Raw genomic sequence first — 23,389 nt, 5'->3', positions numbered from 1 at the left:
ATGGAAAACAATTATTAGCAAAGATCATTTTCCCCCTCATTTTACTCATCCACGGCCACTCCTGTGCATAGAAGGAAGCCAGATCTCAATCCCAGCACACTGAAAGGAGCCAGGTTAGCAGGATTACCAGCCTGAGCTGCCAATCCTCAGGGGCACAGGGTGTGCAGGGCACACAGGCAAGCTCATTAGCAAACTCTAAAATTACAACACATCCCGGCATCGGGGCTCGCTGGGGCCCGGCCAAGGCCCGGAACGGGTGAATCCCTCCCAGCCCCTCCCGGGTCACACGCGGCTCCCCGGGGCTTTCCCAGGGAAGCTGCTCCCGGTGCAAAGATCCCGCAAAAGGCGGACCCCTGTGGGGGATCCCGGCGCACTGGCCCGTCCGGTTCGGCGGCATTCGAGTCCTCAGCGTTTAGAAAGACAGCGGCTTTTACTGCTGTTTACATGTCAAACAGCAGCGTGATTCACAGCGCGAATCCCGAGGCGCTGCCTGGAAAAGAAAACCGGGACGCGTACGCCCTGGCCACGCCCGTCTGCTGGACGGTGTTTGGTGAGGATTTTATTTACAGAAGCAGAAAATAAATCATAAAAGCGCCTCAACGCCTCAGATCCGCGACAGGCCCTGGCGGGCGGGCAGGTAGTGGCTCGCCGGGCCGGGCAGGCCCGCGCAGGTGGGACGTCTCCGCCCCAGAGCAGAGCCCGGTGCAGCTGAGGCGGGGAGCGGCATCCCAGAACCCCGGAATCCCGGTACAGCCCCGGGGGAGTCGCTCCCGCCGCGGCCCCAGCCCAGCGCCACGCCAAGGACTACAGTTCCCAGCGCGCATTGGGGCGGCCGGAGGCCCGTTAGGCCTACCACTCCCAGCACGCACCGGGGGCAGGAGCGGGGTACGTGGGCGTGGCGCCGCGCAGTGCAAGCTGGGAGCTGTAGTTGGCTCTGGGGGCGGTGCCGTGCCGGAGCCGCCATGCCGGAGGGGACGGGAGCGCTGCGGGAGGTGCTGCCGAAGCAAGGTACAGCAGAGAGCACCGCCCGGCCCTGCCCGCCCAGTCCGGCACTCGCTCACGGCCCTTCTCTCCCTTTGCAGGGCAGCTCTCGGTGGAGGACACGGCCGCCATGGTGCTGTGCAAGCCCAAGATCCTGCCCCTCAAGTCGGTGTCGCTGGAGAAGCTGGAGAAGCTGCAGAAGGCGGCGCTGGACGCGGCCCAGGCGGCCCCGCCGCCGTCCGCGGGGGCCGCGCCGCCCCGGCAGTAGCGCGGGGAGGGTCGTGCCCGGCGGCGCCCGCGATCGGAGGTACCGCTGTGGAGCGGGGCTGCGGATTAGCGCGGCCTGAACGCGGGCGGTGGTGCCGGCTGGGCGGGGAGGCCGCGCGTCGGGCGCGGGTGGTGCAGGAGTTGCGCTGGTCGCTGCCCTGGCGCTTTTTAAACGCGTCTTCAGTGGTACCAGAAAAGGAAAGCGGGAGGAGGCGAGTTCCACAACCCCTGCTCCGAGCCGGGCGTACCAGACCCACTGGAGCACTGAAGCGCTTGGCTCCTAGAGCACAGCATATTCCCGGCCCTGGAATGGCTATTCCAGCATTTCGGAACGCCTGAAATACTGACGTGAAACTGAATAACAAAGGAGAGGCACTACGGAGTTCCTGTAAGCGAGTCATCCTTAGATCCATCTTGTTCTTGAGCAAGGGCTGCACGAAGCTCTGCTGCAAAGACACGTTCACAGTATCTGTGCCAGCCTGGACGCTCCTACACAAGTCAGTTGTGTTTTCCAAAACATTCTGGTAAATACTCACTTGCCATGAGTTTAATTATTCTGTGCTCTCCTCCTGATTGCAATACCAAAGGGCAGCGTTAGATGTACTGCTTAGTTTATTCTGTTTAAAATAAATAAAAAGGAGGCAGAAACAAGAGCTTCACAAAAAATATTTTTAATATGTTTTACCAGAACTTTTCACTTTTCCAGTTACATAGAAAAAAAGACAAGTTTGGTACATGGGGGCTGAAACCAACCAGTGTTCTCCCCTGAAACAGATGAATTAGTCTTGTGCCCCAGCTGTATTTTCTTGGGCTCTTTAAAACAAAGAAACTGCTAATTTTTTTAAACTCCCAAAGCACAGTATTTCTTTAGCAGCAATGGAAATGGGATCACAGCAGCTTAACTTGACCCTTCTATAATAAAGCTTTGTATAAACCAGTGATTTTATGATGACAGCACTGTCCTGGAAAGAGCGAGCGGCAGTCAGACATCGATGCACACGTGGAATGATTAGGTCATAAACATGGCACATACAGAGATAGCTTATTTCAAGGCACCACCACAGCAGAGTGGTTAGTTGTTCTACTATATGCCCAAAGAAAGAACACTTCTTCCTGAAATTTACAAAACTATTAAAAAAAAAAAAAAGAAAACAATTTGTACCCAAAACATGTGCTCTTAAAAAAATACGAACTGTGCTAAGCAACTCTTAAATTTGGTCAGTCCCAGATGTGCATCCATACACACACCAGAGGAGCATGCGTGCTGTATATATCGATAGCGAGCTACGTTCCCTTTCAGCTTGTAAGGCTGCAGGAGGCAGGTCTCACATTCAGTAGCTTTCCAGCTTCAGACGACCTCCATCTCCCTCACTCACAAAACGCTTCCTGCCCCTGTAAGAAAGTACAAAGTCTCTTTTCAGTAATTCACAGTAGCATTGCTTGATTTTATCACTGAGAAGAATCTTTTCTCAGGTCTTGGAAGTCAAGTGAGTTCAGCTGGGTTAGCAGTGATCACAATGTCAGCTCAGCTGCTTAAAAATGCTGGTTTGAAAACCTAGGAATGGTGAGTTTCTACTTAAAACTGAAGTACATAAACCAAAAATGCCTCTCAACATATAAATGGTAACCCAGAGCATAATCAAGCTTTTGATGCAGTGATGACTCTCTATCCTCCCACACACCCAAACCTGCAAAACATTTCATACCAACACACACACACAGAGTTTTAAGTGTGAAGTCCACAAATGGAGGCTGTTCTTGATAAAGATGCTAACATTCCGAGATCCAAATTTATCACATTTAAGAACTCTGACAAAACACCCAAAATAGAAAAGACCTGTCAAATAAATACTATTCCCAATGCATAAAACTGTGAATAATAGTATTTATATCCTATTAAAAATTTACATATATTTCCCAGAGGAAATGAAACTTCTTAACTGGTTTTGTGACCAGTAAGGAGGTAACAGCATACTTATTAGGTACAGTTCACACAGCATTATTTATGCTATAAGTAACCAAGCCATAACAAAAAAAAAAGAAAAAAAAAAACCAACAACAACAACAAAAAAAAACCAAACCCGAAACAAAAGCATTACAAAAATTACAGGACATATATAACGAATGGGGTGTGCAGAGCTTATCCCATATTAGTGTTCTGTTCCTTTTTATGTAAATATTTGGACTGGTTGTCTCATCTTAGAGCTCTACTCACGCTGTTTGATAAATTTAAACCGTTTTTAAAGGATTCTTCTTTCATTTCCCCAGTATAACTGACAGTTTTCCACTGTCACCTACATGGACCATTGTGGCAACCTGGATCTTCCAGCTTGGTGCTGCACTGATTTCTACCAAGCAAATCAGGAAACCAGAGGAGAGGCAGCCTTTATCTTCTGAGGAGCACTGAAGGGGTGCTACCTGGGATTCACAGAAGACTGCCTTTCCTCAAATATTTATCCCAGCCTCAACAGGTTTCACGTCAGTGCAGGTTCTTAATACTTATTTTTCCAGTCCAACTGTTGGTCCATCCTCCAGTTTCCAGTCAGCAACACTTTAGCCCCCAGATGCTGCTTTTGGTACCCTACGATAGGAATGAAAAGCAGTGCCTTTGCCTATCTGCAATGAAAGAAGTACCTGGAGGGGCAGAGGTCTCTCAGTGGTTTGGAGATGATTCCAGCCTGGAAGCATTCCTCTACAAAGCGCTCCAGCACAGAATAGGAGTGTGGCACATCCAGGTTAATGTCAGGGATTTCACAGTAAACCCGTTCATAGCCCTGCAGTGTAAGCATTCAAATAATCATCAGGTTATTCTATGATTTATTACAATGTTTTTAAATGCCCTTCTGCATTCCAGAGGATTTATTTTTTATATGGTTTTACGAACCTAAAGCATTGCAGCTACAAGTCAGTAGAGAAATAAGGTATATAATATCAGCCCATACCATGGCATTGTACAAATATCTACATAAAAAGACAGTCTGAACTTCTAAAGAAGTCAGAAATCCAGACAGTTTGAAATCTGTATGTTAACCTGCCTGTTGCTACAAGGGCAGTAACATGGGAAGAAAATGAATAAGTCTTCCATGTAGGGGAACAAAATGTGGCCACAAATGACCAACACAAGTTTATGCAGAAGGGGAGACTGGGGACAACCAGAGATGACTTCATCACTTCCCACCAGCAACACAGCTGGATCAATTTTTATGTAAGTGTTGGTGTGGTCCCCAGTCTGCCCTGGGACAGAATTGCTGTCCCATACTCATCCTGAGAAGTCACAGATGGTTCCAACTGTGTAAAATACTGGTTTTTATACTGCTCTACTTGACATTTGTAATTAGTAGGCCTTCATTGTACTACTTCAGTTACAAAGAACTACCAGATAAAAAGACAAATTTAAAAGATGAAGCAATATTTCAGCATTTTAGATTATTAGTTTTAACCAGTTAACTGCATAAAGGCAGCTGAAAATTTTGGAAGACCTTATGCAAAGTTCTCTAAGTGCCATACTTACTCTTTTCATTTGGTCCACAGTAATGACAGAAGACTTCCACAGAGTTTTCAGCAAATCCAGTATCATTTTAAAGGTCTTTTCTCCAGTTGACTCCAAAACCAATACAATAGCCTAAAACAAACCATGCAAGTGTTTTGACTAAAATGAAAACACAGGCTCAGGTACAAGGTGTGTGAGCATATGAAGTACAGAAAGGGGTGAATGTGTTGTTATTATGAATTTTCTGGGGAAAAAGCCCATTTGCTACATGCACTCAGTTTGATATTATTATTATTAGTAGTAAAGAAAAACTAATGAAAATCCTTTGGATAAGATAAAAGGTATGAGAAACCAGAAAGGACTAGACAGAGTGAAAAGCATTGCCTTTCTCTCTCTGGTTTCAGCACTACATGACTATATCCATATGGCTGCTGCAGTGCAGATGGCAATTAATTAATTTTGTGAAATTAATTTTGTATCCAAGGGATTTTAATTTTGTATCCATGGGGGTTTCTTATCTGTCATTTTAGGAGGACCCAGAAGCTTAAAATCTACAATACTGCACAACCCCCATCAACTGAAATGATTCTGTAGTTCTATTGCAAAGGAATTTTCTATAGCAAGTCAATTTACTGAAAAGGAAGTTTTGTAGATTGTAGGTGTTCAGCTTTATTGGTAAACAACCATTTCCCAATTTGGCAGAAAAAACAGTACAAATGGGAACAGTCTCCCATATAGGCTGGGTCTGAAATATGTAAGCTTTTACAAATGTGCTGGGTGAAACAATCCCACCCTGAAAAAGGAAGCTCTATAACTTAACAAAAACAGGTAACACCCATTAGAATACCCAGATATCTGAAACTTGAAGGAAATAAACACCAAAACAAAGCATGGGAGGATTTTCTCTGTTGCTATTCCTCAGCAGAAAATAAACTGAGATCTTATTTTCAGGAACTTATAATAATCTGGATTCAACTATTTAACCCCCAGAAATTACTTCTGGATCTTCCCAGAGTCAGCAGCAGCTTACTTGTTGCACAATACACACACAAATGAACACACAAACCTTCAACTTTACATGAAACAATTTAGTTATTCAAATAACAGAACAAGCAACCTAAGCTTCAGATGCCAGTTACATTATTTGCATGCCCACATCAAAACACCAACAATTATTAAAGGGACCCTGATTTCTCCTTACTTCATATACAAGTTCATGGTGAAAATGGGGTACTTCCAGTTCCTGAAGGCAGCGTTCTGCTTCCAATACATCTCCAGAAAGCAAATACTCTTTCAGCAACATATCAATCTATTGAATTTTAAAACAAAAACCCAACACTAATTAGAGATAAAACGTAAAAGCTGTCAACTGTTTTGATAATCCACTACCAACCCAGCAGCAAGTTAGTTCCTCAAACTTGCTGCCAATGCTTTTATAAATGTAATTAAATTTAGGCATTAATTAAATTGAGACACTATCAGTAACCTGAAACACAGCGTAAGCCAAATACCTATCCACAGTGTTGATACAGAAGCACCAAAATCATTGTTTTATAAGCTGTATGTCACCATAAAAGGAGCATGTGGGTGGCATTAAGTTTATCCTCTCTCTTGAATGCCTCCTCCTGTCATCTGTTAGACTCCCAACCTAGAAATTGTAACATGACCTTTTCCTTTAGACCTGCTTACTTTATAGCATGGATCTCTAAACATTCCTCTTTCTCCCTCTCTCTTTTTTCAGTCATTACTATGCTTTTGATCAGCAATGCCAAAAAATAATAGTTTATCTAGTTTAGCCAGTTTCATCTTGGCTCTTTTAATTACTTCATCACTTTATACTGTGAGGTCTTAAAAATCTGAATGCTTACAAGTTTTGCTTGAAGCAAAAATAAACATATACTTGCAATACAGAATGTTGTACTAGCATGCTCCCACCAGTGACAAATACTACAAAATCAACTAAATTATCTACATCAGTTCTACTACTTTGTCTATATCAATTATATAAATAAAAGTCCAAACAACAGAAAAAAAACAACACTCATGACATAAGACATTATTTTAGTATGGGATACTTGTTTCTCTTCCCCAAACAAAGTAAGCTCAGACCAGCAGCCCACTGGAGAGTGGGGAGTTTTGGCATTACCTCTTTGACCAGGTGTTTCACAGACTGCTGGCCCCCTCCAGCCCCCCAGACGCTGTCGATGCGCTTGCCTCCCTTGCTCATGCTCAGCAGCACCGTCGCGCGGTCCAGCGCAGCTCTAAAGGCAAAGTCAGTGCTTTAAACCTCGTTACAGAACTTCATGAATGAACCTGCAACTGCCCCCATGGCCACATCTCCTCAGACAAAGCTACCAGATCTTTGGGAAGGGGTCAGGGTTATCAACTCCAGGTGACCATCCAGATCAAAGAAACAGCAAAAAATAAGCTCCCCATGTTGTCTTTCTGTCACCCTTACACTGCTGCTCCTATCAAGGACAGGTAACAATGCTGTGATGGCAGTAGATTAAATCACCAATGCAGAACCTGGAACATCCTCACAAAAAACAGCTGAATATTTTTCTTATGCAGAAATGGATTGTATCCAGACTCCTCCAAGAATGCAGCTTGGCAGGTAGATCTCAAACAAAAAAGGCCTGAGTTGCTGCCACACTCAAGAACAGTTTTCTACTGAAACACTATTTTCCGTTTGGGTCTGAGGAATTATGAAACCTTTAGAATTTAAGCCAAAGAAAACACTTCAGAAGGTAAATGTGTAGTTGGAAAAATAGCACAAGCTAGGGATGCCTGCCAGTTTATTGAAAAAAGTATAAAAAGGGAAGTGAGGTGACAAAAAAGAAGTCTGGGATACAGTATGTACCATCCATGTAAAGGAGGAACAGTTCTCCCAGTCCTCATGCTCGGGGCAAGCCAATAACAATAACTCTATTCACCAAGATTTAATGAGCAGGAAAGACTGGCCAAGAAATAACAAAGGCAGCAAAGCATCCCAGATGTGCAGAATGCAGGCTACAATCCCTCAAATCACAGGACACATTTATATAAGTGACAGACAATTTTCTCAGTTTGAGCCCCCAAGGTAGGCAGCTAAGAACTGCTCTTCCTTCTGAAGTGCCAAACTGTAACCACTGCAAATGCAACTTCTGGAAGAGACAGGAGTTCAGCACCTCCAAAGCAAGCCTGAAACATACACTTATGGGGGTAAGAAAAATAACACATGACTCATTATTAAAACATCCCTCTTTGTCAGAGATTGCTCCTTCAAACTTCTCACACTGACATGGAAAACAATTGTACTTCTTGACAAACAGAGCATTACAGAGAAAGTCTCGGAAACCACTGCACAGGCTTCAAAACAGTTAATCCCTTGTGTATTTCACAACATAATTACAGCAGCTGCCCTGATGCTATATTTACCCATTAATCACATTAAAGCTTTTTCTAAGACAAAACCTTCCATAACCACTTCTTCTTACAGCTCATTTTTCACTCTTGAACATAAGCTGGGCAACGAACCTGACAAACTCAACTCAAATGTATTAATACACTTTTTAGAACTCAGTATTTCTCCTCTGACTTGAGTCATTCTGGATTTTGTTGGTTTTGTGGGTTTTTTTTCATTTCAAATTAAAAAAAAAAAAGTTCAAGAACTGCACGATTTATTCTGAAGCTATAAATTCCTGATCATCATCTTTGACATTTGGAAAAGAAAACTGTCTCTTATAGAGAAAGCAAGGAAATTACCGAGCTTGGACACAATCCACAGTGCCTTTGTAGCCATCTATGTAGGTACTGCTTAGGATCCCATCTCCAACAGCTCTAGCAATGAACTGGCCCACCAACTGCAACGAAACAGAACCATTTTTAATTAAATGCTGAATTTCAAAGAAGTTTTGAGTAGATAATTATAATGTGCTTGGTTTTCAGGTTTTATTTAAATGAGCTGTTTCAAAGTGAAAACACAGCCTGGGTTAATTGGGAGAGGATTACAGACAGTAAGAAAATCAATAGATATTTTTCAATACACAGAGTCTATTTCTTTTTATTTGATCTATTTTAGCCACAAAAAGCTTTTGACTACTGGCATAAGGATTTACAAATATACCTGCGGCGCCCTGGGAGAATCCAACACCAATTCAGGTAGTTCTTTGAGCAGTCTGTCAAAGGATTTTTCCACATCAGTTTTGCTTACTACTGTCCCACAAAGGTCAGAGATAAGCTTAGATGTCATTTCCCTGTGACTAGCCTTCCCCTCTAATGCCAAGGAAACAGCCAGCACTGGCACACTGTATTTCATTTCACCAAGGTTTAAGTTCTTCAGCATCTCCTAGATAAGATTTGAAAAACAAAACAATGAGATTTCATAATTTTTATTATTTAAATATATAAATAGACCTCAAATAAGTATTTATGTGCTTATACAATTACATATATGCTTCTGCTCACATAATTAGTACAACTGCTTGGCTATTCTTATAGTACATTTCTTGCCAATTTCTCAATAAATTCATTCATAGCTGGCAATTGCATTACCCTGTATGCTACAGCTTTGACCACTAAAACACAGAAATAAAAAAGCACACAACATACCGAAACTTCGTTAGTATCTCCATGTTCAAAATACTCCTGGATGATTGGTGTTAAAGTTTTCTCAAATGCTCTTTCATCAAGAGGTAAAACTACTGTTTCATAGACACAGTTCTCCTGTTTTAAAAGACAACACAATCAGATATCCTTATTGTCTTTTCTTGCAATTTATGCAGCACTAATAGCATCAAAATAGTGGGTTTTTAATCCTTAATACTTCATTCTTGTTAGTCAATATTCTCCCATAAAACATTAGACTCTGTCTCTACTATTAAAGCACAGATAATGCTGGCTAACTGTCATACTTCTTTATATTTTGACTTTACTGTTAGCTGAATTTAACAGAAAGGCTTTTTTTAATTTACTATTTATTTTTTTAATTTTAATTTACTGTTAAACAATGGTAAACACACCAAACTCTGTTCCTAGGATTCAACTGATGCCACAGGAGCAGAGGTCAAGTGCCTCCATACTGAAGGGAGAGTGACAGAAGCTGCTGGCCCAGCCCAGCAGAGTTGGCTGTGCCACAGCACCTTCCCCGGCAAGTGGCACTCCTGTCCCTGGCAGGAACCCTGCCTTGTTCCCTCCTCCTTGCTGACTCTGTGACCAGACAGGTGGTGCCATGCACAAATCACAGAAAAAGCATTTTCGCAATATTTGTGAGCAAAGGCATTCCCTGAGGGAGGAAAAAAGAGGCACACAGCAACTGCCTCGTGTATCATCTGTCCTGCAGAGTTCCAGCAGCACCACATCTCCCCACTCTAATTTAGGTCCCTACTCTGCAGCTACAGAAGCAATATTTAGAGCAGTGCTACAGAGCTGAACAAAGACATCTGATCAAAGACGTTTTTCAACCAATGTTTAATGGAAAGAAACTTTTCATGATCAAGAAGTATAGAAGAAATCAGAAAACCTATCCTTCCATCATATCAAAGCTACACAGAATGTTCATTCTTCATTAAATTTTGTTCTATGAACGTGTCAGCTCCATTTTTAATGGCTATTTCTGTTAATGCAAACTGTCAAATTTTAGTGAAAATTGATCCTGGAAGAAAGTTTTGATATTCTCCCATACCATACCTTCAGCAGCTATGGCTACAGCAAATGCCTCTACTCAAAGGACACCACCATTGCTCTGCTGATGTCACACAGAGCGTACTTATGGTCTGTCTTGCAATTGATCTGATCTCAGAGATCGCAGCACACTGTGTTCCTAATCACCATTTCCCTTTCAATGATGGAAAGCCCTCTGCCCAATAAGCTTTGCTGTCTCTCCCCTTCTCCCAGTAATGTGGCTGTAAGATACAATCTTCCATAACATATTCTAAATAAATATATGCCAACAAAATGTCCAAGCTATGTTGATAGCACTTGCATGAAGTGTTTATACCAAGCAGACAAGACATTGGGCAGGCTGGAAATACAGGGATTATTATATTATTATAAAGGATACTGTCCCCACTAACCTCCCCACTTGAGCAAGTCTGTGTTGCAATTTTAACACAGTGTTTGTGTGCAATACAGAGCAGCACTGCAACATCCACCTCCGTGGGAAACAGCAGTGGAGAACACACCTGGGAAAGGGATGCTGCTTACTCAGGCACAGAAAGAGGGCTTGGGAATAAGATTTGTGAGTATTATTCTGTGACTTATACACTAGCTGACTTTTTACTGGCCAATAATCTATTCTTGAGCATAAAAATGAACATTTCAGTGTAGCCAGGCTGACATTCATGTTAACTCACAAGGCCATTGAAACTGATAAAAGGAAATATAAACCAACACTGCAAAGAAACTATTTGCATACCTGGTCATCATCATAATTAGGATCCTTAATATCTACTTCTTCCACATCGTACACTTGACCTGGTGTTCCCCAAACTCCTTTACCACCTGCTCCACCTGGCAAAATATGGGAGAGTAAGTAAGGACCATCAGTTTATAAACAACACTTCTGATTTTAATACAACATTCTTTCACTCAAAAGTGATCTATCACTGCTTGTGCCCATATCCTGACTAACAATATATGCTGAAGAAGGTGTGTTTGTCTGACAAGTTCCCACTTCCTCAGCCACTTTTCATCACTTTCCGGTAAGACACTAGAAGCAGTATGGACTGCACAAGAATTCCTGAAGGTTGAAACTGAATTTTCAAATACAATCATGATTTAAATTTGCATTAGTAACAGTCCCATGAACCACCAACAGTTCAGATTTGTGTATTAAGCCTTCTAAGGAAATGTACTTCCCTCAAAGACAGATGTTGACATATTAGATTTGCTGCCACCTGCTACTGCCACCCACTAAATAACAAAAAGGGCCAAATGCCTGCACAGAGACTGTGGTTTATGAAAATGATTCCCAGCAAAAAAAAAATGTACTGTGCTTTGAACAAATCTTTATCTTTCTCATTGTACTCTCTCCACTAAGCTACACCAACCTTTCTTTGGTAGGCCTCTTCCCTTTCCAGAGCGGGATCGCCTGTCCAGGAGTTTCCCCTTTGGGCTCGTTGGTACCACTCCAATCTTCAGTGTCTCTCCATTCTCACTAACAGAGTCTCCTCTCCCAGAATCTCTAGAGGAGTTTTTCCTCAACCGTCTCTTTGCTTTAGCGTTTATTTTGGCTTCAGTAATTGAAGTTGCAGGAATCCAATTTCCATTGATTTCGGTTTTTCGCTCCTCAGACCCACCATTTTCTTCATCACCAGAAAATGGAGCATCATTTAGATTCTCAAGTTCTTAAAAAGAAGACAGAAAAAAATCTTATAGTTAGAATACCAAAACACATTGCATTTAGAAAGGATTATAACATCATATAGAACGCTTGTTTTCAACAAGGTAAAGGCAAACATTGTTCTTAAGGTATACTGCAGTAATAAGGACTTCCTTATTCCCCTGCACAAAATATCCACAATCTAAACAGAGCAGAAGTCAAGAGTTGGAGAGCAAATTAATAAACCCATACATAAATACATAAACCACAGAAAACCCCACCCTTGTTAAACTAAAACTAGCCAAACTCCTAAGTGCATAGATCTAAGTGCCTCGTTCTCACTCCTCCCACTCTTCTCTTGATTTAGAAACAAATGAAACTGCCAATACAGTAAATTCTGTAGGAACTCACCGATGTTACAAGACTCATCACCAAAGTGAAATTAACCCCCTAAGTCATCGACCAACATTCCCCTTATTCAATTCAAGGAACTTCAAACACAGTTCACTAGCAAGAAAAGCAACAATTTAGACACCGAAGAAAATTAAAACATTAGTCATTTTATTTTTTGGTTTTGAAGTTATGGGGGAAAAATGCTGTTCACTACAAAGCTTGGAGAGCTTGGTAATGAAGACTCCTAGAATATACAGTCCTTTGAATCAGTGGGAGCTCTCTTCTCTATGGAATGTCCCTGTGTAGCTTCTGTCAAGACTGTTTCTAAACACAACACAATCAAATATGATAGGTTTGTTTTGTACCCAACAAAAAACTCTCTCACCTCTTAAGGATCTGTAAGTATCTCAGAGTACCAAGAAGCACAATAACTTCACTCTCTGAGGAAGCTAATACACATTTAATGTTTAGGTCTAAAGTCTTATTTCACAAAGTTAAGTTGTCCCCCACTACTGCTGTGTGGTTCAGTAGAATGTCTTATTTAGAGCATTATAAACAAAGGCTGTCACAAGCTATTCTTCCCCTTCTTAACTAATCAAGATTTTTAAAAAAGGAAAAAAAAAAGAAAAGAAAAAGCACCTGAGAAGCAATTTACATTCCAGTGAGTACCCTGGGAGTCCTTGCAAATTAGAAGACACACACACAGACAGAGAACAGCCTCAGCTCTCTGTTACACAGTTCTCCATTTCTTCAGAACTGAGCAGAGTCCTAAAGACACAACCCATAGCCCCAACACTAGCAGGGCAATATGAGGGCACTCAGAAGAAGCTGCTTTTCCAAAACTGCTTTACAGAAGAGTTCACTGCCATAAACCCAGAATATGAAGAGTATTCAAAATTTACATTTGAACTTAGCTAACATATTAATTCACCCTTCCAATATCTACTCAAAAGCAATGTGCATTTGGCAATATTTCTCAGAATTATGTTTTTTTTCACTTTGAAACAAGTTCATGAAAAATTGTTTTTAAAGCCAAGTGGACTAATAAAATATTGCTAATCTCCAAGTATTTACCCATATCAAAAATTATATTAAACTGAGCAAAAATTGATGGAACTGCCTCCTTTTGTGATCAAAGAAATAACATTTAGATACTGGTGTTCAGAGATGTGAATGCTACAGCAGAGCAATAATGCAGCCATTCCAGGCTAAGCTTCATCTTTCCACTCATTACTCCCACAAAAGCATTCCTTTTATGCTTGCAGCAAGCTAAAAAAGAAAAGCATGCATCACATCCAGGAAAAGATTTCTCACAAGCGGCTTTCTCTGTTTGTCTAACATTTTAATAAAACAATGAGAGATTTGCATAAAGCTAACAGAGGGGAAAAAAAGAGCAAACCCAAACAGGTTTCCTTCCTCTCATTCCCCAGGAGACCCCAGCAGCAACAACCAGCTCCTCTCAGTCAAATCCACTCAAATTCTTCTTCATGCTCAGTCTCCCATGAATTTCTCCAGTTTAGACCTGAGTTCTGGCTGTCCAGAACCACTTACTTCTTTCTCAGTTTGCAAAGGAAACGGCCAACAATTAACACAAGTCAGTCCTGACTCTGACAGCTAAGGATTAAAGGGGAGGCGACAGACCAACCTCCTTACACAATCCTGATCTCAGGTTCAAGACTAAAGGAAATCCTCCACAGGGAACATCCAACCCATCAGAATTTATATTTCTCACTGCACTACTACACTGGTTTTTATATAACACTGTAACTTCCAGCTGCAGCCTCTTTCTCCATAACATGGTAACCACCTGGTCCTCCACTATTAGTTACCTAGTTAGGCTTGAAAGAACAGACTGAACACACATACTAATTTCTAAAAACTTATATAATAAAATAAGAACCTATAAAATGGTGCAGATCTTCCTTCTAGCTTCTTATTTTCACCTCATATAACATATACATATATAGGCAGTAACAGTCTTCAGTCAACTTTAATACTTTGCTTACTATACATCAAGAAGTTATCCAAATTTATCTCATTACCCTGCCATTCAGTCTAGCAGGCTCACTTAAAATCCATGCTTTTATGGGCTACCTTTGTTAACAAAGCCTTCCACCAATTTTAACTGTCCAAACTCTGCCAACCCAGCTCTCCTGCAGCTTTCTACCCATTAGCCAAATATAATTCTAAAATGTTGACAACCAAGGTGTCTTCTGCACTAACCTAATTCTGCTTAAATATCAGAAATCATATGGAGTATATTGCCACCTCAACTGCATTACTCGTCATCTTAAAATAGATACGTGTTATTCTAAAAAACATTTAAAACCTCTTTGACATGAAAGAGTCAGTGCAGACCATCACAACCTTTGGAAGATACAGAAAACAACATGAATCTGTGTTACCCTGGCTAAGCATCATAAAATAAATGTGTGATATGGACAAAACAGTCCATTTTATGGCAGTCTCTAACATGTACTTCCTAAATTTTTCCCATGCCAGCCCACTTCCAGCCAAGCCCTTCAACATTTGTTTCCCCTTATTTTAAGGTAAATTGTTGCATAAAAGCAGAATTTCAACACACCTACAGATTTTACTTCTAAGTTTATTCTTTTCTTCACACCAGCACTACTTGAACTCAGATGATAAGGAGACAAGTGCAACTACTATCCAGTAACTTATAGAAACGCTAACTTTATTATTTTAATAAATTTTAAATAAACATAATAAAGCAGGGTTCTTTGATATACAATTGAAGGAATTATTCTGTAAGTTTTTGATAATTTTTTCCCTAAATCAGTATTGTTAAAGTATTATCAGGTGATGCACTTTTTCTACAGAGAACCCTTCTGGTCCGCTAAGCAACTTTAAGTTTAAAAAAAACCCAAAACAATTGAATATATTACTTACCTGTTGGAGTAATATAAATGTGTTCCTTTTCTATTTCCATAGCTGCTTAAGAGAGCTGACTGTGAAATGTAAAGTCTTAAAGTTTTCCCTCCAAGGCCTAAACAGAAACAGAGAAGCTTAAAGAACAAAAACCACTAGATCAAAGTAAAATGCAAAGGCTTCACTCACAAAATATAAAAATGGGGGTGTTTTAGCTATAATTAACTATTAGTAGCAGCTGAAAAGTCCCTGGGAAGGTAAATGGTGTAGCAAGAGAGAAGCACCAGCCTCCAACACATCGAAGCCTGGCTGCCTTAGCAGCTGTCAGTTCTGCTGCTTATAAATGGGACAAAAGCCGTTATTTTAAGGCTAAAAGCCCCATGTACACAGCTTTTTTTAGCTGATAAAAGCCACCTCTATCAACCCAGACTGTCCTGCTCTGCCAAGTGGTTATCTGTATAAGTGTACAATATCAATGTTATAATTGCATCCACGAGAGAAACGTTCTTCATGTGAATGATGCTGATAAAATGGTACCAATTTATCCAGTTCAGCCCAGCCCTTAGAAAACAAGTTAATTTCTGACCCTCCCCTTAAGGACATAGTGTTTGTTTTGCTGTATGTGTACATACAGCTATCAAGTTTTCACATCTGTGCTTCTGCACCCTTCAAACACTCCTTGCAACCACCATTCAATCTGCAAGGGATAAAGTTCTCATTTAAACACTTCTCTTTTTCTGCTCCTCTTTCTCCCTCTTCCTAGTAGCTAGAATTCTCCAAACCACCCCATGTCACTGTGAGCAGGACGGCATCATCCATCTTTACTTTATGTACACAAAAAAAATTAAGCAGTCTCAGAATTCCCTCATACACTTCTTCACCTGCAAGATTTTCACAAACCCCTTCACAGGCCTTGGAATATTACTGGTATTTGAGTCTGTCCCATAAGAATTCAAGAGCCCTTTTTCCCCATCTCATCCTTTGCTGCCCTGAAAACTGTTCACCGTTGAGTGGCAAGATTGTGACACCAAACAACTGCATTCCCTTCCCCTTTTCTCTTCCCTGGTTTTCCCCTTTCATGCCCACTTGTCTGCCACAGACCCATTAATGGCAAATGATTCATCACAGACCGTTGGCAATAAAGAAACTCTGGTTTGGGGCACAGCATTCAGCTGTCATGGTCCTGTATTTCCTAATGCCAAGCAAACAGCTCCCAGCCTTGTGCAATAAGCCTTCCCTGCCCCACACATTTTTTAAAATCAACATTTTTCATGAGTTACCTCAAGCAATCATTCAGGAGTTCTCAAGTGTTCCTTCCAGTCACTGTTGGTTGAGATATATTTCCGTGCAGGTCTCAGTCTAATCTGCACAAACTACCTTGAAAGAACAGTTTTATCTTTCCTAGTGGAACGTTCCATCAGTTGTCCACTTCTTGGGAAAAGACAAAAAAGGACAAAACCTGTGTTAAATAATAATCACAGCTTTCATCATTTGTAACCAAGTTCCAAATTTCAAGGGGAAAAATGCTCTTCCTGTCCAGGACCTTAGTTGAAATCCTCCACCTGTGGCAACATAATAAATAACAACCCAACTTCCATGTAGTACCACTCTGAGATTCAGCACCCTACTTTGGTTATAACAAGCATATTGGAATATCCTAGCCTTACAGTGCTGCTGTCATACTGATCAGGAGATAAGAGCTACACTCTCAGTTTAGCAAGGCACCTTCTCACTAACTCAAACTAGAAGATTCTGGAGCTTCAGGATACTGGGATTTATCACTGTATCCAAAACCCATCATTCTCTCATTTGCAGACTTACATCACACAGCAGTACCGATAAAACCATGGAACACAATTTGCAAAAGTGCCTTTAAAACATCAGAATCCATCTTGGAAGAGATAATACAGGAACAAAATGGACAGAAGCCACTTTAGGCAGAACATAAAAGCCGTGGCAATTTTTAAGATGAATCAGTGATATGAACAGTACTTTTAAAGTAGTTCATAAGACAAGGGTATTTCTCTAAGTCACTGAAACCCACCAATTAAACATGCTCGGTGCTCTGTACCCACTACCATTTCTTGCACTCCATCTAAACAGGCAAATCTACCTCAGCAGGCACAACAACCTTTACAAACAACACACGCAGCTGGACAAAGCTTCCGAAAGTTATCAAGACCTCCCGAGGAGCAAAGCATCCCCAAGTAACTTTCACAGAGCATGCACTTTTTTTCCCTTCTCGCTAACTTTAGGCAAACACCCCCCGCTACCGAAGCTTTGGAGACCTGCCAACACCAGCTGCTGTTCCGCAGCCACACACACAAAAGCCACGGGAAGATTCGGTACTCCTACCAAACCCGTGCCGCCGCCCGGGACCAACGGCGGCGCAGCGCCGGCGCTGAGGAGCGGGCGGGACCGACGGCCCAGGCCGCCGGACCGAGGGCTGCAGGCCGCTGGGAGCGGGCCCGAGGGCTCAGGCCGCCGGGGCCGGACTGGCGCAAAGGCAAGGCCTGGCAGTGGCTGCCGCGGCCCGGGAGCGCCCGCAGCTCCCGGGATGCGCCCGCAGCTCCGCCGCTCCCTCAGGGCCGCGGGCCGGGCCCAGTCCCCTCAGCCGCCGCCGCGCGCGCCCCCGCTGCCAGCCGTGCGCGCCGCCCGCCACCCGGCCCCGCCCCCGCGCGCGCGCCCGCCCCCTGCCTGCCTGCGTTTTCTGCCCCAGCGACACGGCCACCCGCGGCGCCGCCATTGGCTGGCTGCCGCCCGCCCCGCAACCAATCGGCGGGCGGGGCTCGGCGCGCGTTAGGCCGGGGGAGAACGGGGAGGGCGAGACCATCGCGGGTGGGTGCGGGGGGCGAGAAGGAGCTATTGGTGCGGGGAGCTGAGGCGCACTTGGGCCGGCTCCTCCATTTCCCTGTGGGACACGGCACCGGGACAGCATCGCCTGGGCCCTTCCGCCGAGGGGGCAGGTGTGGAGCGGCAGCCCCCAGGATGTGCGAGAACGGCTCCTCACATCGCGCCTGGGGGTGCTGGGTGCTAGCCCCGGGGCGGCCGCGGAAACGCGGCAGCTGTGCCTGGTTCCTCCTCCACGTGCTGTCCTACGTCTTTAATTAAAAGTCAGTTTTTCTGCCTTTTCTGAAGAAAACCATCAGAAAAAACAACCTATTACCTCTTATCTGTGTGCGTCTCTCTGCTAAGAAGGGGAGCTGAGGCCTTTGGCCGCCTCCCTCACAAGCCCTTCCCTCAGCGTGGGGACGGGGCTGGGGCAGGGCGGCCGCTGTCCGGCGGGATCGCCGCTCCTCGCAGCCGCCTTCTGCCCTGCTGAAACGCTCAACACAGGTTTAAGGATTAGCTTTAGGATTGACAGCCAAACCGTGCATGTCCGTCCACAGCCTTCCAAACTTCCCACCTTGTTTCAGTTTACATTTACCCTGTTTACTCTATACGAACTGCCTGAGGGCACACACCTAATTAGAGGTGACAGTCTCTAATTGTCATGTGCTTTGCCTCCATTCGGGCCTCTCCTCAAAACTCAGCTCACCCTTTGTCTTCTCTCCCTAATTTGTCACTCCAGAGAGCCCAAGCAATGAGGGAAGCAAATACAGATCCCTTCTGCTTTGGTACATGTGCATTGCAGGATTTTCCAGCTGCCAGCAAGAGAAACCTCCTCAGTTAACCAGATTATGACTTGACTTTTGTAGGATTATTAAATATTTTTCCCATATAATTCCACTCCAGATTGGTACACTTCTGACTGAAATAAGAGCCAAAGTTCCCTTGTGTAAGAGCCTCTGAATTAATTTAGTGGCCTGGCTCTGCATGAATCATCCAAAATAGGTTTAAGATCTAAAACAGCAATCTGTTAAAAGAATGTGCAACACGATTGCCATGTTTTCATGATACTTTCCCCATCAGCTAAATGACAGAAAGAAAACCTTTCTTGCTCATGAAGACACTAAATTGCAGACTTTTTCAAGTCAGAACAGTCCAACATGCTCACACAAGATTTTTTTCACACGCGACCCAGAGGCAGCTTTAAAAGATGTTGTTTCCCCATCAATCAAAAAATAGTTCCTAGTTTGTTCTCTGCACCTTTGCTGACTCGTGCATACCAAGCAAACCACCACAGTGTCGTCACCGAGATTTGGAAAATAAATTCTACTTATTAACATTGTTGATGGAATTCAGCTTTCCCTGCAAGGCAGAGTGGGGCTTTAAAGAGATTTTTCAGGAAAGAAGAAAGAGGTGACAGAGAGACTGAAACAGTAACCAGAACCTGCACAAGGGAAGATGTCACAAAATATGGCATCATGCCAATTACGCCTTTTAAAGCACCATGGAAAATTGCTAAAGGATTTTCTGCTAAAGTTTAGGACTGGATCACTTTCAAGAGGCCTAAAAGCTGGGTCAGTAATCAAAAGAAGATGAAAACCACCAAACCATCCAGCATACCTCCAGACCAGAAAATTGTGTGGTTTTTCTTTCTTCTGCTGAATATCTCTATTAGCAGCTGGGTTATCAATCACTGAAAATCTCGTCTGCACATATTTTCTGATTTCTAAAGCACTATGACTTGAAAAATAGCTGATGTGCATGAAAAATATTTTGTATTTTTCTACTCTATCAACCAGCCTACTTACTAAAAGACATCACCTCTTTTTCCCTTTCTAACCTCAAAGCTGCCTGCAATAAGTAGAAAACAGCTGATCACATGCTAACCTCTGAGCTGTAGAGACCTGCTCGCTCCCTCCTGCCCTTCCTCCCTCCCTTCCCTAGACATATTAATAGCAAACACACCACCAAAATCCCCACAAAAACAAAACAGCAAAATTCCTCCTCACATAGAAAAAAAAAAAACAAAACTAAAAAACCAAAAAACCTCCTAAATTCTTTAGAGCGTTTCGGGTGGGTTTGCAGCGGTGAGGGGTGTCCGGCCGGCCCCCGCTCCGCATCCCGGGTTACCTGCGCCGCGCCTCGGCCGCCCGGCCCCTGCTGCGCTTCCACCCTACAGCCGCCGGTCACCTGGAGCAAAACGCTCGCACGGAGGCGAGCAGGTCACTTTCCAGCAGTCTTCCTTCCTTTAGAGCCTGCTGGGTTGTTTTCAAACTCTCCCCTCCCTTTCTCACATGCAGGCCAAGCCCTCCCGTAACAGCCCGGAGAGGAATCCATTGGCTGGAGCTGCCCCAAAGGCGTGGAGCAGCCCTTCCCCCGTGCCGTGCCCGGTGCACAATGGACACCGCGTGTCTGAGCTGCCCTGCCCCGGCTGCTCGGCCTTCGCTTCTCACCGAGCTCTGCCTGAGCTGTCGCTGGGTTGACTCACGCAGGGCTTCCGACCTCCCGCACCAGAGAGAGCAGTGAAAAGCAGAGAGAAGTTGCCTTGGGTTAGAAACGCCACCGAGCATTTCCCTTGTGCTCCCCACTGCGGATTTTTCAAAGTTTTACTTTCTGTTTGAAATATTTTCGATAGGCAGCATCTGTGCTCCTGACACCTCAGCAGTGCTGTTTGATTACAGTCGAGTCTGTTACTGTGTCACTTGGAATAAGAATTTCCACACATAATGCAGACAGCAAAAATGTATCATAGCTGTTAAATCAATCTGCTCTGTTCAGTTGCCTGTCTCTTGGCCTTCTGCTTTCTTTCCCTTCAGACTACTTTTATTTTTGCATCTTCGGCTAAGGTGCCTTCATGAAATGAACTGCAAACACAGCACACCCATTCTTCTTCATCAGGCAGCGCCAGCTCCAGGTTGAAAGGGTACTGAAACACGCCTTCACTTTTTTTTAATGCTCAGTAATTAGAGCTGCTTTTGAACATCCTCGTGCAGCTCCATGCGGGAGCTGGGAGCGGAGCAGTGCTGCAGGCCCGGGTGCCCAGCGCCTGTCGGGGCTGGGCGCCCTCGGAGAAGGGATCGCGTTGCGTTTGCCCGAGCACGGAGACCGAAGAGTCACCCATTGCCATGGCTTTGCATAAACACTTTCCCGAACCACTGCCTTCCTGTCTCTCTCGTGGCTTCCCAGGACTTGCCCCTCACGTTGCACAAGAAGCCTGCCCCGCTCAGGGCTCTGAGTGCACCCTCCTGGCAGCGGCAGCAGCGGTTTGCTCCGTCCAACTGTTCCAGGCATGTCTCCTCCGTGCTGCCGCTGTCATCTGTTCATTCTTGCCTTAACAAAGGGCAATCACGTATCTGAAAAGACGCTTTACTGGAAAGGGCTGAACTTGTGAAATGTGCAGAAAAATGGGAGTACTTGATTTAAGAGTTCCAGACAGTGAGCTCATTTAAAAGCTAACAACCAAAAACACAAAATGCCACCTCCACCTCAGAATAATTGACCCTTTTTACTGGTTTACTGTGGGAGAAAATCTTAGTGAGCCATTTATTAAAACAAGGTGTGTTATTGCCTTGTAATTATTATTTGACAAGCTGAGGTCCTGTGATTAATAAATCATGTGCCTACTTTTTTTGTGTATATAATCACATGCTCTATATTTATATGGACAGAGGCTTACAGAACATTTACCTTTGTGCTTAGAACTGGCAGGAACTTCTGTGCTATCAGGTCTCCTATCAAAGGCACCCTGTGATATAATCCTTGTCATGACCTTGCCAAGTTACATCCTCAAAGCAATTCAATATTTTGCATGCACAGCTGCAGTGGGGAGGCCATTCCAGAACCACATTGTCAAATGGTTGGTAACAATCTTCTGATCAAAATGTCTGATGCCTCCTTTTGATCATTTATTCTGTACCAGCACTGGCCCTTAGCACCATCAGCTCTTCGCTCTTCCCTTCCTGGGAGTGTTTATGTGGAGAAAGCCTCATGCTCACAGTATTTGCTTTGCAAAATGGAGTGAGATAGCCTCTCCTCAAGCTCACCCCAACCTTCAGTGCGGCCTGGGCTGCATCTCTCCAGCTGCCTTCCAGGATTGCATTTCTCACTTCCTATTTGCACTGTTGACAAGTCAGTTACTTGGTGATCAAAGCGTGAGCTGCCAGGGAGCTTGTAGGAAAGGCTTTGGTCATTTGTGCCTATGACTACCACTTTCTGCCATCTGCCTTTCTCTGTGTAATATTTCAAGCCTCCTTTCTCCTGAGGTTGCTTCATATTTTCTGTCATCAGCAAATTCACCAGTTCTCGAGTAACATTAGTGCCAAGGTCATTTAAAAAAGCACTTTGCCAGTTCTGCAGAGTGATGCTTAACACTCCCCTGGTAACTGCCCTCCAGCCTGACAGCTCTGCTGCTCTTACACCAGGTCTTTAAGGGGGTTATACCTTGTGCAAAATCACCTCTCCCTTTGCTTAAGAACTTTCCACGTGGCACCATGTGAAATGTGCAATGTAGGTCCAGAGAGGTGAGATCCACCCCATTTCCTTCACTAAGCAGATGGCTTGCAGCTTGCCTTACCCAAGAAAGATAAATGGGTTTGATAAACCCATTTCATCTCATGCCATTTACCTCCCTCTCTTTTGGTAGCCTTTCCTTCACTATTTTTTTCTGAATCTGTCCTTATGCTATTAGCTGAAACCTTCATGCCTCTTCTTGCCCAAATCAGTTCACTTCTCTGTACAGGTTTGCTGTGCTCCTGTCCCTGGCTGAGGGACCTGTTAAAGACATCAGGCCAGTTCTTCCAGAGCTCTGGCATGTGGATTAGCCCGTTCCTCTGCCTTCAGCACAGGAAGCAGCTCTGAGATTTGCTTCTATCCTGGCCCCAAACATTTCCATACTCCCATCCTATTATACCTCACATCTGCAGCCACATGATTAACATCCTCAGCAAAAGTTAAAGCGAAGTGTGAGTTCAGGTTCTGCACATACCCAATGCATATTAACCTCTATCCCCTATAATTTCTTCTTCCTCCTGTTTTCTTCAGCCATATACAATGAGAAAAAACTTCTTCCCGTTTTTTATTAATGTCCTTTAAAAGACAAAATTCTGACTCCCTTTTGAGACATAGCTTTTATACCAAATAAGTTCTTTTGCTTTTTAAAATGAATCCTTGCAATGACTGTTCATTCTAAGTAGCATTTCTGAGGTATAAATTCATTCAACTGCAGCATCTGTCTCCAGGCT

The 23,389-nt window shown here is 43.5% G+C and overlaps 2 protein-coding genes across 4 annotated transcripts; one reads left to right on the top strand and one right to left on the bottom strand.

Annotated features, from left to right (window-relative positions):
• Positions 1-444: 444 nt before the first annotated feature.
• On the top strand, positions 445-1,914 carry BBIP1 (BBSome interacting protein 1). The gene is made up of 3 exons (XM_030951757.1): positions 445-550; positions 754-1,008; positions 1,083-1,914. Exons 1-3 carry the CDS (start codon positions 445-447, stop codon positions 1,247-1,249), a joined length of 528 nt encoding a protein of 175 aa, XP_030807617.1. The 3' UTR covers positions 1,250-1,914.
• PDCD4 (programmed cell death 4) lies at positions 1,904-20,422 on the bottom strand. 3 transcript variants are annotated; one of them, XM_030951093.1, is made up of 13 exons: positions 20,280-20,422; positions 16,601-16,751; positions 15,342-15,438; positions 11,767-12,063; positions 11,133-11,227; positions 9,329-9,442; positions 8,844-9,065; positions 8,483-8,580; positions 6,885-6,999; positions 5,940-6,047; positions 4,760-4,870; positions 3,883-4,022; positions 1,904-2,640 (listed from the first exon to the last, which is right to left on the bottom strand). In XM_030951093.1, exons 3-13 carry the CDS (start codon positions 15,379-15,381, stop codon positions 2,580-2,582), a joined length of 1,401 nt encoding a protein of 466 aa, XP_030806953.1. In that variant the 5' UTR covers positions 15,382-15,438; positions 16,601-16,751; positions 20,280-20,422; the 3' UTR covers positions 1,904-2,579. The 3 variants fall into 3 exon arrangements, with proteins under 3 accessions (XP_030806953.1, XP_030806954.1, XP_030806952.1); XM_030951094.1 differs by having other exon boundaries at positions 16,601-16,748; positions 20,280-20,416; XM_030951092.1 differs by lacking the exon at positions 20,280-20,422 and adding an exon at positions 17,676-17,952.
• Positions 20,423-23,389: the final 2,967 nt, after the last annotated feature.

The sequence above is a fragment of the Camarhynchus parvulus genome, chromosome 6, assembly GCF_901933205.1.
Source record: "Camarhynchus parvulus chromosome 6, STF_HiC, whole genome shotgun sequence".
NCBI classification, from domain to species: domain Eukaryota; kingdom Metazoa; phylum Chordata; class Aves; order Passeriformes; family Thraupidae; genus Camarhynchus; species Camarhynchus parvulus.
The sequence above is the reverse complement of the archived record's forward strand: the minus strand, read 5'-3'. Positions and strand labels throughout refer to the sequence as shown.